General features: G+C 34.3%; 1 protein-coding gene and 1 long non-coding RNA gene across 15 annotated transcripts in view; both read left to right on the top strand.

Moving 5' to 3' along the window:
* LOC138695076 (F-box/LRR-repeat protein 2-like) overlaps window positions 1-18,334 on the top strand; it is a 361,245-nt gene that overhangs the window by 151,032 nt on the left and 191,879 nt on the right. For 2 of the 12 annotated variants that reach the window (XM_069819442.1, XM_069819441.1), the window contains exon 3: window positions 429-6,845. The exons of the other annotated variants lie outside the window; for them this stretch is intronic. In XM_069819442.1, coding sequence (XP_069675543.1) covers window positions 429-2,000 — 1,572 coding nt within the window. In that variant the 3' untranslated portion in view covers window positions 2,001-6,845. Of the gene's footprint in view, window positions 1-428; window positions 6,846-18,334 lie in introns of those variants that run through there. 12 annotated transcript variants of the gene reach the window in all.
* On the top strand, window positions 7,586-15,413 carry LOC138695078 (uncharacterized). Of its 3 annotated transcripts, none has more exons than XR_011331046.1 (6): window positions 7,586-10,297; window positions 11,262-11,418; window positions 11,519-11,934; window positions 12,036-12,158; window positions 12,375-12,582; window positions 12,826-15,413. It is a non-coding gene; the product is annotated as an uncharacterized lncRNA (long non-coding RNA). The 3 variants fall into 3 exon arrangements; XR_011331047.1 differs by having other exon boundaries at window positions 7,590-10,297; window positions 11,519-11,769; XR_011331045.1 differs by having other exon boundaries at window positions 7,591-10,297; window positions 11,519-11,769; window positions 12,033-12,158.

Raw genomic sequence — 18,334 nt, 5'->3', positions numbered from 1 at the left:
CGGAATTCTTGCCTTCCATATTTTTTGTCATCTTTTTATAGAAAATGATCGAAATTCTATTTTCTGCAATTAGAATTAGCTGCGAAACGATAATAATAAGCATCCCGTTCTTAGCAAAGATGATCACAGTTATAGCATCTTTGGATTTAGTACATAACGATCCGCGAAAGCGTTCCAACAGCGTCCAGTCCAGTTTCAATCCCATAGCAGATGCTCAACTAGCGCATGCGCATAAGATGGTACAGGAACCGTACATGAACTGATCCATGAACTGCTTGTTGGAACGAACCTAATATCCTGCATCACCATAAATATTACAAAGAGCAGGAGAAAGGAATATCTTTTAGTTGTGGCAATTATTTATGGCCAATTGTTATGTATACAGAAAGAATGATTAGAAATACATATTAGTCACTGTACTGTTTCAGTTTTCTCACTGTGGCACCACGTTGTTGAATGAAATGGCCAGTGGTAAACATTTTACGGATTTGCCAGATGAGCTCTTGATCAAGATATTCTCACATATTAGTATGGAAGACCTCACAATGTCTGTACAACATGTAAGCTCTCACTGGAAGCACGTGTCACAAGATGATGCCCTATGGAAGGACAAAGTGTTCGGCCCAGGTAGAGATATGGATGATGAAGAAATAGCAAGACGTCTGAAGAACATGCCATCACTGAAAGCCTTCTGTCCCAAGCGAGGAATGAATATAAGAAACATTGTTAAAATTTTGTGTCGGTATTGTAAAGACATTCAGCACTTGGAGCTCAGGTTCCAGACACTGAGCAGCATCACACTAAGGAATATTGTTGAAACTTTTCCAAACATAGTGAATTTGATGTTTCAGTTTCCGAAGGAACCACACGACCAGTTGGAAATTGCGAAACTAGTTGGGCAGTTTCAAAATCTGACCACATTAACCTTGCTAGGCATCAACACACTTGCAGAAGGAATTCTCTTGGCTATAGCCGATGGATGCTGTTCTTTGCAAGATTTGTCTACTGGTCCCTGTGTATTCCCAGAATCAGAAATTAGATACTTGTTCAAGAAAAGAGGACATCAACTTGTATCTCTCTCTCTCGGATGCTATATTTCAACTCTAGGACACGAACTGTTATGTGAGTGCACCAATCTGAAATATTTGAATTATGAACATTATAATGATGATTTACCTGCAACTTACATGAATCATCTGTCAAGATTGTTGAAGTTGGAAGAACTGACACTTTCATACTTTTATGGCGACCAATCAAGGAATATACCCGAAATATTTCATAAACAATCATTGCCTAATTTAGTGAAGTTAAGTTTATTCTTTTGTGATGATCTTGGTGAGCCAGAATTGATCGGCATTTTTACACATTGTTTACAAATACTATCATTCTATATGCGAGGCTATAATGATCCAGGTGACAGTTTCAAGTATATTTTTAATTTGAAACAGCTGGAGCACCTCGACATTTGTGGGATACACCTGTTAGACAAGAGTGTGGGATATATCAGTGCGGGATGTGAAAATCTGAAACACCTATATGTTGGATCTTGTAGCGAACTGACAGACATGAGTGCAAAATACATCGGTGATGGGTGTAAACATCTAATCAGTCTTGATGTTGCATGTTGCCCAAAACTGACTGACAGCAGTGTAGAATATGTGTGTACTGGGTGCCCAAAACTCAAGTTTCTAGACATCAGTGACTGTCCTTTAATGACAGAAGCTATGATTCAAAGTGCAGTAAAGTGTAAAACACTTACTGTTCTTCACACAAAGTTTAATTCGATCTCTGGAAATTATTTTCAGCTGATACCATCAAATCTTATCTGTCTGAAGGAACTTGACATTTTTGGCTGTGAAAAGGTAGATTTTGAGAATGTTTTAAAGCTTCAGGAAGCAATGCCAGGATTGAAAATTGTAGTAAATCATAAAAAAAATGATAATGAAGAATGGGAAATTTTTCTTGAGGATTCAAATTTTTTTACTACACTCTATGTGTAATGGCAGTGTTACATGTAGTCTCTGCATCAGTGACAATTACTAAACTATTTCCAACTAAAGATTGAAGTAGACATAAACAAAACCGAAATGTATTACTCCGCAATCGCAAGCTAGTTACCAAAGCAGCCACCAGGACGCATTATTTTCAGCAAGTGAGCACGCAGGCAGCCACCATCTGATATATTGCAGACAACATTTCAACACATTCATTGAACTAACCCGTAAAATGCTCACAGAGGTTAATATTTATTATTTCTCTATTGGGAATAGTAGATTTTCTTTTTCTGTAGATTCGTGATTAAATGTTATTCTTTGAAGAGTGGAGAATTTCTTTAATTCTACAGAAATTTATTTGAGGTTGGCAACACTGAATCTCGCACTGTGTTATACCAGCTGTGCTGATGTGCTCTGTGAAGCTGCGAGTCACCTTGGGAGGGATTTAATGCCTATTACGCATGCGCGTTGCCATAATACACATTACAATGATTTAACATGTCTGAAACTACTAATATAAACATGTTGTTTAAATCGTAAGAAAGTGTTCTTAAAGAAAGTGTTCTTATAAGCATGTTTAATTCACTCGTATTCCATGTATATTATATATTTTATTATTTTAGAAGGAACTATTTTAATGTGAGGAAGAAGATGACAAGCATAAGTTTGGAGGCGTTGTGCGTCCAATATCCAATCAGGAAACATTATGCCACGTGCATTTATTTACATTTACTTCAATCTTTAGCTGGAAAGAGAGTAGTGCTCTGATCTTCCATCCAGATGGCTTGAGTTCTGGCTGGCTGACTTTATGAGAGCTAGACCCGGGACATGTCCATACACTTAGGCATGATTTGGCCCTTTGTGTGACCTATACAGTATTTACTTGCGTAAGACCCTCCTCTACTTCTATGAGGGGGGTGTAAAAAATTGTATACTGTATACAGTAAAAGCCTCATATAGCACTGTCGTTGGGGGACATGGAATGGAATGGAATTGAATTCAACTGAGGGGGGCACGGATGGCCCAGCACTGCGACCTATTGAGATCTATTGCACTAACCCTCGATATGGAATGAGTTGCATGCCACAGATCCCCTACGCACACCGCCCTAACCACATGACTCCCTTAATGACCGGTCCCTACAGCCGACAGAATCCATATACCATTCCTGGTTTGGCAAATTCCCCCAAGGCCCCCCTGTTGGCCTGAGGCGAAACTTCTCCCCCGAGTAGGTCCGTCTCAGGTGCCATTGCACAAGCCATCCAACTACATTCCATGGAGGCTGGTCAAGAGAGTCAGCTTCTGATGTTCATATTTCAAGGTAAAACCTGCTTCTGAAACCATCCTACATCCTATTGTCGCATTAACTTCTCTAATTGTATCCTCACTGACAAGCTTTGAGTTTAGTGCAGGGAATACTAACAAGCCTTTAAGTTCTCCGCACCAATCACATTGTTTTCCAAGGGTCAGAGTTTAAAATGTATTTAGCGCGAAGAAGCTTGTAGAGCAGTGATCGCCAAAAGCTGTGTCGCGACACATGCCCCTGCCTCCACTCAAGCGTAACATGGCATCATACCCCCACTCTCTGTTTACAGCCTTCACTTCGATATAAGTAAAGACATTTATCAGCAGCGGACGTACGCATGTAATGTTACAAGTGTGTAGGATAATATGTTTCGATGTCTTTTCGAAAACAGATATTGAGTAAAAACTTAATTTTAAGGAGCATGGGAGCAAAAGTGTTTATTTTGTGCAGATGGCAAAAATATGAGATACATAATTTGTTGTAAAATTTTAAATGACGTTTAAAACAACAATGCACATTGTCATTATTTTTCTTGTTAAGAAGATTACCGTGCCCTTACCTGTAACTTGAATATTTTATTGATAAACGAACAATAAAAAGTATCTGCTTCTATGTCTTAATCGGGGTAAAATACATCGACGTTTTTTTTCGACGTATGTAGTGTAATTTGAATATTTCATTAATAAATAAACAATAAAAAGTATTGGCTTCTATGTCTTAATCGGAGTAAAATACTTCGACTTTTTTTTTTTTTTTTTTGTTAAAAGTATGTAATGTAATTTACAACTTCGTGACCAGTCTGGTACGTTTTTCTAATTTCAAATATCTGCTGATGTAAAGTACACGTTCTTTCTATGGTAAATAAGAAAATTAATTTATTCTATTTTATTAATAATACAAAAATAATGACTAGGAGGATAAATTAACATGGAAAAAAGTGCGTATAGTTAATAAGTAGAAGAATACTATATTGCTTTTGTTTTTTGGTCACAGTCCGTCTCTGCACTGTTATTCACTGCATTACCTGAGGAGATACCCACTCCACCCCTCTACCTGCGATAGTGGTGTGCGGGTTGCATTTCTATTATGTCAAATTTTTTTTTCCAACGGACAAAGTTTAATTACTGTACCTCTATTATCCGTGGTAATGAAGGGGATGGACTGGACGGTTAATCGAAAAAATCGGATAATCCGTACCATAAAATATTTGCATAAGTCCATACTACAGTCTTATAATATTCCTCTGTAGTATTGTGTTTAATATGCTAGATAGTGAATCAAAAGTTCACTAATTTACAGACGTGGACAAATTATTAGACTAAAACGTTTTCTTGGAAACATAATATAATTCGTCATATCAACTATCAGTATAATTCACAGAGTCTCCATTGTTGTAAATATGATTGTTTACTTCTTCTGGTATATTTTTCTAATGGTTAAGTATATTTTTTTCTGGCTATGTTGGTACTACTGGTGTTTTAATTATATACTGCAGAAGATATTCTCCCATGGCCTGCAAGAAGACCGGACATGAACGAAATTGAAAATCTGTGATATATACTGAAGAAGAAAGTGAACAAAAAGAGGCTTACAACAAAACATGGACTCATTTAAGCACTGTCTGATATCTGGCTAAATGATGCTGATATTCAAAGAAAGTGTCAAACTTTGGTTTCCAGCATCCCTGACAAAATCAACGTGTTAATAAACAATAAGGGAATGTTCACAAAATATTAGTAACCTCAAGACTCAATTTTCTGTTCATTATATATGTGTAAAATATATTTTTGTTCATTATTTCTCCTGATAAATGCAGCTTCGTTGCACATATAATTAATTTAGTCTAATAATTTGTCCACGTCTGTAATTCTGGTTGTCAACGACGGGTTTATAAGTTCCAGGGAAATTCCTTATGATGGTTATTTGCGGAAGGATAGAAATAGTAGAGAGCTCTTGTTGTAGATCTACATACATTATACACTTTATCCTCATTTTTCATTAAATCACGCACAGTTGTAACGCCAATCACGTGTTCTGATGTGAAATGAGCCGCAGTTTTTCTTTTTCCGAATCTCTCAATTATTATATGCACTTTTATTTCGATACTTAGCAAATCACTTTCGCCACTCGTGGAAGATATTGTGCATAAAAATTATAAAGTACGGGCATTCGAGCAGTATGACAAGGACTGAATGCTGCACGGGTTTGCTATATATTGTGCGGAAGTTCTTGGGACTATTTCTTTGAAAGCAGGTAGTGACTATTTTACAAGTTGGGAAAAACATCTTCAAGTAACGTTCTTATTGATTGCAGCAGTATTATGTAAAGGTAAAGGCTTTTAATAAAACACTCTAGAAAAAATATGATTATAATGTAAGGTATATTGAATTTGGTATTCCCAAGAAACTAGTTCGATTAATTAAAATGTGTCTCAGTGAAACATACAGCAGAGTCCGTATAGGTCAGTTTCTATCTGATGCTTTTCCAATTCACTGCGGTCTAAAGCAGGGAGATGCACTATCACCTTTACTTTTTAACTTCGCTTTAGAATATGCCATTAGGAAAGTTCAGGATAACAGGCAGGGTTTGGAATTGAACGGGTTACATCAGCTTCTTGTCTATGCATATGACGTGAATATGTTAGGAGAAAATACACAAACGATTAGGGAAAACACGGAAATTATACTTGAAGTAAGTAAAGTGATCGGTTTGGAAGTAAATCCCGAAAAGACAAAGTATATGATTATGTCTCGTGACCAGAATATTGTACAAAATGGAAATATAAAAATTGGAAATTTATCCTTCAAAGAGGTGGAAAAATTCAAATATCTTGGAGCAGCAGTAACAAATATAAATGACACTCGGGAGGAAATTAAACACAGAATAAATATGGGAAATGCGTGTTATTATTCGGTTGAGAAGCTCTTATCATCCAGTCTGCTGTCCAAAAATCTGAAAGTTAGAATTTATAAAACATATTACCGGTTCTTCTGTATGGTTGTGAAACTTGGACTCGCACTCTGAGAGAGGAACATAGGTTAAGGGTGTTTGAAAATAAGGTGCTTAGGAAAATATTTGGGGCTAAGCGGGATGAAGTTACAGGAGAATGGAGAAAGTTACACAACACAGAACTGCACGCATTTTATTCTTCACCTGACATAATTAGGAACTTAAAATCGAGACGTTTGAGATGGGCAGGGCATGTAGCACGTATGGGTGAATCCAGAAATGCATATAGAGTGTTAGTTGGGAGACCGGAGGGAAAAAGACCTTTAGGGAGGCCGAGACGTAGATGGGAGGATAATATTAAAATGGATTTGAGGGAGGTGGGGTATGATGATAGAGACTGGATTAATCTTGCACAGGATAGGGACCGATGGCGGGCTTATGTGAGGGCGGCAATGAACCTTGTGGTTCCTTAAAAGCCATTTGTAAGTAAGTATGTAAGGTATAGGCCTAGTACTAAGTTTCTTACATGTTTATTTCCGTAGTAAAGAAAGAAAGAAAGAAAAAAAAGAAAAAAAAAAAGAAAAGAACAACAGAAAGACAGTCGGATAATCTGCTGATCGGTTAATAGGGTGACGGATAATCGGAGTTCTACTGTATGTTGATGGCAAATTCTTTTCATTGAGTTGTTACTCGTGATAACCAATCCATTAATAATACGACTGATAGGTTATACTAACAAGCTGACAAGATTTATATTATTTGCCAAATGCTTCCTAGTTGTTTCATGGAAAGCACAAGTGTTTATTACTCAGAGAGTGACATATTTTAACGTTTGAAGAGTCCAAGAGGATAACCTAGTAGTCCAAAAAATTATGGAGTTTTCTTTTTCTTTGATATCATTTTATAACTCATCGTAGTTTTATAGCTAATTGTAGAGAATAACAACCTGATAGGTCCAGAGAACTTACAATAATGATATCCCAAGACAACAGAATATAGTGGATCTTGAAACTTTTAATTTGCTTTCCTGTAAAAACAGTGAAATGTGACAATCAGTTTTTCCTCTATTCTTATTTGTAACATTAGGGCCATATATTATATTATAATAAAAAAATTACGCTTGCTTTGAATGTATGTATAATTCCAAAATGTTTTCATATGAAGAATATATGTTTCTGTACTATTGATATCACTCTTTTTTTTATATTGCTGTTGTAAGGTAAAGAACTTCTTTCTATAAACTATATTATGAAATATATATATATATATATATATATATATATATATATATATATATATATATATATGAGAGATAATTGAAAGTATTTCTAAATATTATATGTGAATATTATGTATATTATGACGTTTACAATATATGAAATAAATTGTTCCTGTGGTTACTATTTTGTGTTGTTATTCTTGGCAGAATTCATGTGATTCTAGGTCCAGGTAAAGGTCTACTGGGTGTTCATTTCAAAGTATGTCATGACGTCACTGTTGTGAGTCAGCGATTTGAAGCGAGTTTCAGCTTTTATGTCAGAGAAGTTGCCTATTGATCAAGGCGTTCAATGTGAACTTGAGAATGTGTACGGTATAACTTGAACGTCATAGCAACAGATGGCGGTCTGTACGGTCTGTGTGCTACATAACCTCTTTCGAACTGTGTTTTGCGCGGCCAAGTTGTACGCTGGGTATTTGTTATCATCGGTTGCATACGGCAACATTCCACAATACAAATCAAATGCTCCATGTCCATGTTCACCGTCGAAGTTAATGTCAACAAATATGTAATAAATCGTCTTAACCCTCTCCCCATATCCGGACAGTAAGAAAAAAACCCACCTCAGTACAAGTTTCCAAACAGTTCACATTCCTGCCACTACCGGCGTTACCATACATATCAGTAAGTAGGCTACTCTTCAGAATGAATGCAGTACTTGCTAGGCAACTTCTCTGAAACTTAGGTAGTACACCTCTGCGGAAGTGCAGGAAGATTGAATTCTCTAGGCTCATCGACTAGCCATATGACGGCATACAGCGAGCCATGACACACTTTGAACTGAACACCCAGTATATATTCTTGTCACTACTGCACACTTACTGTATCAGTCAGAGATTCTTACAACCATCTGCAACAGAGGTGGAGTTTAAACTTCACTGTTAATCAAAGCAGAAAACTAAGCACTTGCAGTGAAGGTTCCTGCTTAACAGTCTGTTATCATACACCCACTAGCAACGCTAGAATTCAGTTTTGTAATTGGTTCCTGCTGTCTGTATGAGTTAGTGAATTCAGAACTGATTTTTAATGATGAAGAATGGCTATGTCATAAGGATAAGTAAATTGTCAAAACAATCTTTACTGGAGTTCAGATGTACCTCATCAGTTACATGAGCGCCCATTACGTGCAGTGATGAATTTAGGGGATTTTCCCTCCACTCCCAACCAGATTCCAAAATGTTCCCCCACCCCCCATGTGATTTCAGACTTTTTTTAACTAAGAAATATAATTTATACAATATTATGTTTTAATTTGTTGTGACATTTCAGTAACTAAAATTCTGTGATGTACCTAGGTTTTTAGGTACAGTTAGTTGCTTCCTTGAAGGTTCGTGCTGTGCCAGTCAATCTTGACTGGTTGAAATTTAAGCTATCTGAATTTTCAGTCTTGATTGCTACAGTTAAGAAGTGAAGTGTACTGTATTTTTATTGGCGTAGTTTTCAGTGTGTTTTGTTTAGCAGATGTGATAAGCTTGTTTAGCTATAATAAATTGAAACACAGTAAATATAAATGCTGTATTTCAATTTATTATAGCTAAACAAAAAATATTATTTACTTTTCTCAAAAAGAAAATATTTACTGAGGAGTCAATGAAAATTGCATCGTTGGCATTTAATGAAGAACATTCTCAATTGGCTTTAAGTGAAAGTGAAATCTGTGAACCAGTAATTCCGTCTGTTACCTGCTGTTAGTGCTGGGTCAAAGAATAAAGTGGTCATATGTTAAATCGATTATAAAAAAAAAACGAAGTGAAATTAAATGTGCTTGGGTGTATTTTGATTGTACTTGGATTTTTCATTTTGTAAACTGTGTGAAATGCATTTAAAAATGATCTCGAACTTAAAAAAAAAAACAGATGGAGTAGTATTCATATGCGTGCTCCTTAAGAACTTTAGAAAAGCTACTGGAAGACACATTTGTGTAACTTAATCAGTGATTAATTACTACTTGTAGTCCTACTAAATTTATTCTGTTTCAGTCTTACTAATAAACCGTGTATAGTTTTTATACGAGACTTATGCAGAGTTGAGACAGAATAAGCTATGGACGTATAAACAGGCTGTAACTATACAATGGGAATTGCTTTGCAGTAGTTATAGGGAAGACCAGGTAACTTGATACCCTAAGGGTGAAACCTAACCATTTTTCCCCCATTACTACAAATGCTAGTGGATTATGGTGATTTTCTAGTTTGAAGGTTGAATTTTCTTTTGCCAACTTCGTTTCGAATTTCGATACTGACAAATACTATAAATGGTAGTGATTTTGTAACTGGTATGTTGGCAGCCGAGGCAAATATCGACAATATTTGCCGGTACTGGAGTTCCATGAAATTAAAATTGTACTAGATTTCTCAGCCGGTTACTGGAAGATAGTGAAATTCGAACTTATTAATAATTAATTAATATTAGTATTAATATTAATACATAATAGTTATTTTATGTGTTACGTTGTGGTTATAATTCAAGAATAGTCAGATAAGTACGAATAAATATAATATACTTGGGCGTGATAATGCACGTGGGTAATGGATAGAAATATTATTTCAAATTTTAATGAATTTCTTTCGTGTTTAGATTTTTATTACTATGTCAAAAAAATGAAATAGTGTTGCAGTGACTCCTCCAAGGAAGAAAATGTGTGGCATTCAGAGTACGCTTCAGAAATCTGTAGTTCACGTGTATAATGAGTTGAAGAAAGAAGATAATGAAGAAGGAATTATGCTAACGGAGACAGCAATTACAACCAGAATAGGAAAATTATTAGGAGTAAGTATTCTTAAGCATACATTTCAAAGTGGTATTCAGTTTTAGGAGTTTGCACTAATAATTTCATGATTGTGGTCAAACAAAACAAATTTTTAAGTTAGGCCTAGATGTTTAATCAAGTCAGTGATTTTCATATTGCCAAACTAAATACATTTAAGATACTGTAATACTGCAGTAGGTGATAGCTTAAATACATTTACAAATTAGACGAACAAATAATCAAACAGCACGAAAGTAAATTTCCAGTTTTCTCTTTTAGTATTAAATTAACCGTTCAGATCACAATTTACATGCCACATCGGCCGAAGAAAATACAAGTCATATTGTAATTATTAACTTGATATTGCAGCAAATATTACATGAATGTTGGCCTGTTATGGTGCTTAAAAATAATTCAGTTTTATATAATAACTATATAACATACTCTATAAAGCATAGGAACGTTGACTCTGGCTGAATAATTTATTCATGACTGGTCTAAGTAATATTAAATATGGTGTTTCTTCAGAAAAGCTACCCCACCCAAAGTACTTGTTAAGATATAACACTCGAGAGGACGAGGACGCACTACTGGGAAACTAACCATTTCTCTTCGTCATGGACCTCTCGCATGTTATATTGGTAATTAGTAACAAGTTTGAGGGAGGGACTACAACAATGCATTAGAATATACAGGTAAGTGTCAAAGGATTTTTGTGCTGAAAGTATTTGTGGCTGTGCACTAAAACCACGTGTTCATCACTATGTAAATATCACAGAAATCAATTAAACAAAATAAAATTATGCCTTCTTTGATGTAGCTTTTCTGGAGAATTACCTAAATATTAGCCTACTTAAACCTATCGTAGACCCAACCTAACATATTGATCATTTTCTATTCATATAGCTGCAAATGTTGGTATCATGCATGAATTTTATGATATAACAATTTTTAGAAGTGTTATGTTATTGTTTGTTATTACAGCTTGGCTTTACTACAGCCACGAATGTGAGAAATTCACAGAAGGGGACCCCACTTCTGACACCAGGAAAACATAGACTACGTAAACATCCAGTGACTGATGCTGATGATTTTACGAAAGATGAAATTGCGAGATTTATTTATGACAAGTTACATAAAGGTAGGGAAGTTACAGGAATTATTGTGTTGATTTATGCAATGTAATTCTGATATTAGTCATATGTATAAAAATATGGCATAATTTTCATTTACTGTTACAGGGGAAGTACTAACAGCAGCAAAAGTTCTGGAACATATGAATGATGATTATGAAACATATTTATTTAGAGTATCCTTATCATCGGTGAAAAAAATTTTGAAAGAGATGAAATTTCTATGGAGCAAAGGGGATCCTTATACACATGTACGAGAAAGTGATGTTATTAGTTTTTAAGAGAATATATAAGAAATGTGGAGCGTGAGAACCCTAAACCCGTAGTATTCTTGGATGAGACTTGGATTTTTATGAATGGTAAATTTCAATGTATTGTGAGACATTGAGTGATTGAATTTTTTTACTAACAAATAGGTTAACACTTATGTGGAATATGAAATTGCAATTAATATAGGCTACTAGTAATGAATTCAAGTGGGAACAACATGTTTTGCAATTAATAGTTTCATATTATAACTAGAGGTTAGTTATAAAATTCTTGAACGGTTTTCCTGTCTTTAAAATTTTTGTGTCTCTTAGAGTGTCAATGTGAATTGCTTGTCTCTCTCTATTTTTTTAAGTAGGATCACCCACTTATTCATGAAATAAACCAGGTGAAGTTTCCAGTGACATGAATGGTGTTATTCATAGACCAACAAATGAGGGTGGAAGATTAGATGCCGGAACGAAAGGTGGATTTATACTCGGTAAGTTATATTGATTTATATTTTACATAAATTTGGCAAGAGTAATTTTTTAAATCAGGGTACAAAAATATAAAAATTGGTGACTAAATAAAAACGTGGGAAAGCCTTTCACCAAAGAGGATCTCATGTCATGTTATGTTATGTTTTATTTTCTTTATTTAAATGCTGTGAATTCATGTGACGTAATTATATGCCCAGGTATAATTTTTATTGCAGGTGCTGATTTAATTTTTTCATGCAATTGAAAGAAAAGTCAGGACTACCATAGTGCTATGAATAGCCCTGTAGTTGAGAAGTGGGTGCAAACACAGTTGTTGACCTGAGAACATTAGGGCAATGCGTTATTGTCATGGATAGTGCTGCATATCATAGCAGACTTGTGAAAAATCAGCCAACAACAAAATGGAGGAAAGAACAGCTACTGGTGATTGCAACTGAATATAATAGATTTGTTGTACTAAATGATAAGAGTTGATGGTGTGAAATCACCTTTTGATATTATATTTCAATATTAATTTCCATACTTTGCAGTTATTATTATTATTATTATTATTATTATTATTATTATTATTATTATTATCATTACTACTACTACTACTACTATTGCAACCGTTTCTCTTATTTCTCATAATTAGGCATACTTATAGATGCTACTTTTTTCTTTCAGGTGAAATTGAATCTACATAAGAATCCTAAAACAACAGAGCCTTGCCAATTACTGTTCTGAAGCGGCCTTGTCTTATGTGTTGTGTCTATATACAATTAATTCTTTCAGTTTTTTTTTCCCCCTTTAATCTAATGAAGTTGTTGGTTGATTGATACCAAGTGTTCAGCAGTTGATGTCATTTGTTATCTTGCACTCCAATATTTAACCAGATGATTGAAAGCTGTGTAAAGTTAAACAGTCAAGACAATGATCCATATCTTCATTGAGATTTCAGAAATGGCATGGGGAGATTCTGAAATATCAGTTCTTTGTAAATATTTGAGACAATCATGGCCTGTGATAATATGAGTACTGCCACTGTAGATTTTCATAGAAGTTCAGTTATTAAATTAGGTGTATTATTTTTACTATGTATTGTACTATATTTTTGTTTCGCTTAATTGATGAATTATATATGCTGTAAATTGAATAGTAGACTGTAGGCCTATAGCTTAACTGATGAATTGTATGTGCTGTAAATTAAATAGTAGGCTGTATACCACAAGTGATGAATTGTTTATGCTTGTAATGTGAAGTAATTTGCATGATATTTATTATCAATTTCTGTATATTTCAACTGATTGAATTGTTTATACTTTTAAATTGAATTAACTTGCTTGCTATGTATTATATTTTATAGCTTAACTGATGAATAATTGTTTAGGTTTGTCAATTTAATAATCTGAGTGCCATGTACTTCATATTTTTAGTGGAGCCACCAATGTAGCTTAGTCAGTAGACTCGTTGGCCTGCAAATTCAGAGCTGCACTCGAGGGTAGTTTGGATCCCCCATTTGGTCTGATTAGTTGGTTTCTTCTGAGGATTTTCCTCCATCGTGGAGCGGATGCCGGATGGCCTATTGCAATTTTTTCATTTGCTTTAGAATCATTCCGATTTTTGTTACCACATTGTCATGTTCTGATCTTGTTATTCTTTTAACAGTGTGGTAAGATGCAGGTATAGATATACCTTACAGTAATTTTGCTACCTTTCAACTACCTCATTACCTCCCACTCCATAAAGTTCATGGATCCACAGAAGTACCAGTCGTCGATGTAATTCGACCATTTTGCTTAAAATATTAAAACACTGTAAAATATTGAGATTTCATGCTGTTACGTCCAATACTGCAGCAAGAATATCTGATTTTGAGTCTGATAGTATGACAGCCTTCTCAGATTTATGAAGTTGATACTGGAGATTTTGTAAGCTTAAAAGTGTATCTAAATTTTCACTATCAAAATTAGTCAGTGTTTGAAGTTAGTTAGTTAGTTAGTTAGTTAGTGGCGTTTAAAAAGGGCGCGTCAGCTACTATGGCTATTTGCACCCTTATCTAAAATCTTTCACTAAACACAAACACAATACAATAACCAGAAAGTTTAAAAAACTAAAAAGCATTGTCACGGTTAAAATGGGGCAAACAAGTGTTTGAATATAATTCCCTGTAAAAGGGAATATACTGGTATTGTACTACAACACCACTACATCTATGGCTTGGTAAACAGGATCCATCTATAAAAAATACTGTATGTAGTCACTCACTGACCAGATCATTTATCGTTTCTAATGATTTTTAAAATGTCTGGAGAAGTATCACATTTCTTAACATCATCTGTTAAAGTTAACTTATATACTATTCATTTTGAAATAACTTGGGATTGTGTTTTATTAGTAAAGTTTCCCTTGATTGAGCAAGTTTGAGTTCTCCAAGTAGAGTCAAAAAGTCTGTTGGGATTTTGGCTCAGTTTATTAATATTTGTGGACTGTGATTTTTTGTCCTAGACAACCATATTATCTGCAAATGATGAGATTATCATAAGACCTATTTCTTTAGTTAGACCATCGACATTAATATTGGAAAATGTATTCCTGAAAACAACAATGTGGGAAGCCCAGATGAATCTGTCTCTATTTACATATTTGTGACAATGAATCAAATAATCAAGTCACTGACCCAATGTAACACTTTATCATGGACACCCTAAGTTTGCAATTTCTTAAGTGATTTATATTTACAGAGCCATATGATCCTTGAAAATAAATTAAAATTGCTAAGGTGTTTTGTTTTCTGTTTAAAATATCTTAAATATCTTGACTAAAATTTAAAATCTGTCCATTTGTTGAATGTAATTTTCTAAAGTCAACTCAATAAGATGAAAGTTAGTTACTAGATTCCAGGAACCAATTCAATCTATGAAATCATCTCTTCCATAATTTTGGCTATCATACTGGTAAGTGGTATCTGTCGATAACTCGAAAAGATATTAGTTGAATAATTGCTTTTCAAAATTGATGTTATGATAGATTTTCTCCAGACAGATATTGTATTTTAGTTGAGATTACAAGATAAAAGTAGTGAGTTTGCTTGTTTGCCAACATATTTAAGAAAATCAGCGTGTGTATTGTCTGGACTTGGAGATGTTTTGGGTCTTATGTTATTAAATGAATAGTAATATTCAGTTCTTGATTAAATATTGTTATATAAAGTAGATTGTAGATTTAATATTTCTTTCAGTTTTTCCTTAATAGTCTGACGTACACAGATAAAACTAACACCCACACCACCAACTAATCTAATAGAAATTAAAATATAATTAAATGTAGAAAAAGTAATTAAAATTATAAATACACGTAATAAACCATACCCCCTAATTTCAACAATATACTATTTTATTCCCTTTTACAGCTTGTAGATAATTATTAATTATAGTTATTACTTATTAGCATAATATTTATTGAACTTATTGGCTATTTCACTTCGTTTGAAAGATGTTATTGTGTACAAAAAGCATTTTTTGATGATCGTTTCATGCTGTATGTTGTGTATAAATCTATGATTTCTGGCCATCTGTTCTGTGTAATCCATCTTTTGTATAGAATTAATAAAATACTCTTTTGGTAGTAATTATTTTATTAATTGAGTATTTAATTTTCACCAGCTCACATTTCTTGAATCATTTGTTTTTTCTTATTTAAATTTAGGACACAAGAGCCAAAAAGAGACTTCACAGTTATGTATCATACATTTTTTCAATGACAGACGTGGAGTTGCAGAAATAATAAGTGTAAGTGTAACATTATTAAGCAATTTACAAACAAATGGAATCTTTAAAAAGGTATCTAGAAGTGAAATTACTTATGGCTTTTAAGGACCAAAATTATTTTTGTAAGTTGATTTATTATTATTTCAGTTTTAGCCTAGTTGTATTATCCATTTCCTTACTAATTTCAAAAGATAATCAGAAGTTCATTCGAATTCCAACCAAAAGTCAATTGGTTATTAATTTATCTACCTTTAGGAAGTACAGTATATGTACGCTGGAATCTTTGAAGTGAAGTGACAATAATTTAATTGGTCTTGGAACAGATTTGATTCTTGAATATTATATACTATACTTTGTTGTATATTTACGTCTAGTAACCTATTAATGCTAATACTAATAATAATGTAAAGGAATAAAAGAATAGAACATAGCAATACATTTCTCATTATTATTGAAACTATTTAGAATAACCTTCCAACATTAAGGTAAAGTACGGTGAGTAAAGTCATTCAGTACATAGGATCGTGATTTTACTACATGTGGTGATATCTGGTAACAGTTGGCAACACTGACAAGGCGGAAATATTTGCTGTTTGGGAACTGAACTTACGTGATCCTCACTATATATACACGAAACCCCTTGTTTAAGTGTTGTATATTGGGAAAAATGGCCGCCCTTTTAACAGCTGTTCGTATCGACTCTGATTTTATGATGATGTTTACCTTGTAACCACAGAAGAACAAACCAAAGATCATAGAATTATTAGAATAATATTGCTGTAGCTTGTACTCTTTGACCAAAATGTAGTGTGGTAATCGATTAGAGCCAGTTGTACTATCGATATTTAACACGCCAGACTAGAGCGCTCTACCGGATCCAGTAGAGAACCTCAGATATTCTATTACCTTTCGTAACGAAGTAATGACAAAACTATGATGTAGCTGTGTACCGTTATACACGACGTATGTAGTGATTATTAGTAAGGAATTTACACACGACTTATAAACGAGCTACTTATTGTGTAAGTATAAGACAGTTAAACGTCTGTATATAGAGTTTTTATTACTAAGACCGTTTATGTATAAAAAATACTTAGCGCTGCCTTTATGGGTTAATTTTTCACAGAAGGATAATTCGTATTTACCAAGTTATACGTAACAGTATTAATATTAAGTTAATGCCTATATTAACAGTAAGTAGAATTTAAAACAAATGTAAAAACAATAAATGAAAGCTCTATGTATTTAATTGGCCCCATTTTTCTATGTTATCTTTTCCATAGATTGCCTCTCTCTCTCTGTTAGGTAAGATCTGAATTATTACCGGTATTTCTTTTGCTGTCGGTTGCACGTTCTTCTCCCCTCACCTTTTTCAGGTACAGCATAATCCTCCCCCCCCCCGCGCAGGGGGATTAAGGCTGAATTTATCACTGATTGCATGATGTTAGTAATATAGTGTGTCCAAGCGAATATTACCAATGTTTCTGGTGGCCGACCAGCAGCAGATCTCCCTGCTACCACCATTGCTTGCACCCGTGAACTCGGCACTTTCCCACATTAAAACTTAGGTATTGTGTTTATTAATATTCTGTACTCGCACTCCTCACAGCAGCTGTTGGAAGTGTTGCCCATCTTGTGTGATACTTAATTCATATCACAACATTCACAGAACCTGTTTCATTAAACCTATTCACTAAATTTAGTATTTTTCTACATGCAACTGGGCTGTCTGGAAATTTATATCTAAAGTTTTATCTGCAACACACATTGTTTTTTCATTTATACATTTTCAAAATGTGTACACTTTCATGCACTGAATATATAATCATTGCCAAATATAACACAACGTAATAAACTACACTTAATATCATCTGAATCACCGCGTGGATTTACTAGCTGGTACAGAAAATTTTAAGAGAGGGATTCACCAACCATGTTGTTTTCACGTGGTGATCTCTATCTCTTTTCCACTCATTCTCTCTCTTGGTATGTACTGTTATTGCAAGTTATCTTGAACTTCCTGAGCGGGGACAGAAGGGCAGAGGGAAGGAAGAGCGTAACGTGGGTGGAGCCAACTGAGTTGTTTGCGCATGCTCCGCATCATAATCTCTTGTCAAAAAACATATAACCATTTCTTTCACTGCGTACCAGTAGTGTTAACATGGAGCCGCAAGCACAGGGTAGTAATTATGGTGAAAGAGAAATTATCGCAAATATAATTAAGTGTTGCGAGGAGAAAAAATTAAACAAATGTTTGCTGGAACCTCTTGATACGGAATATGAGAGCTCAGCTAAATACTCTTGCAAAAGTATTAGTTCCGTGAAGAGAATTGAGAATAATATTGAATTACAACCAAATGAACCTCACACTACTTCGGGAAAGAATATGTATGTAATGTTTAGAAATTATTGCTATAGTAGTTATG

This window comes from Periplaneta americana, chromosome 2, assembly GCF_040183065.1.
Source record: "Periplaneta americana isolate PAMFEO1 chromosome 2, P.americana_PAMFEO1_priV1, whole genome shotgun sequence".
NCBI lineage: Eukaryota > Metazoa > Arthropoda > Insecta > Blattodea > Blattidae > Periplaneta > Periplaneta americana.
Note: the sequence above shows the minus strand (reverse complement) of the source record. Positions and strands in the feature narration are given on the sequence as shown.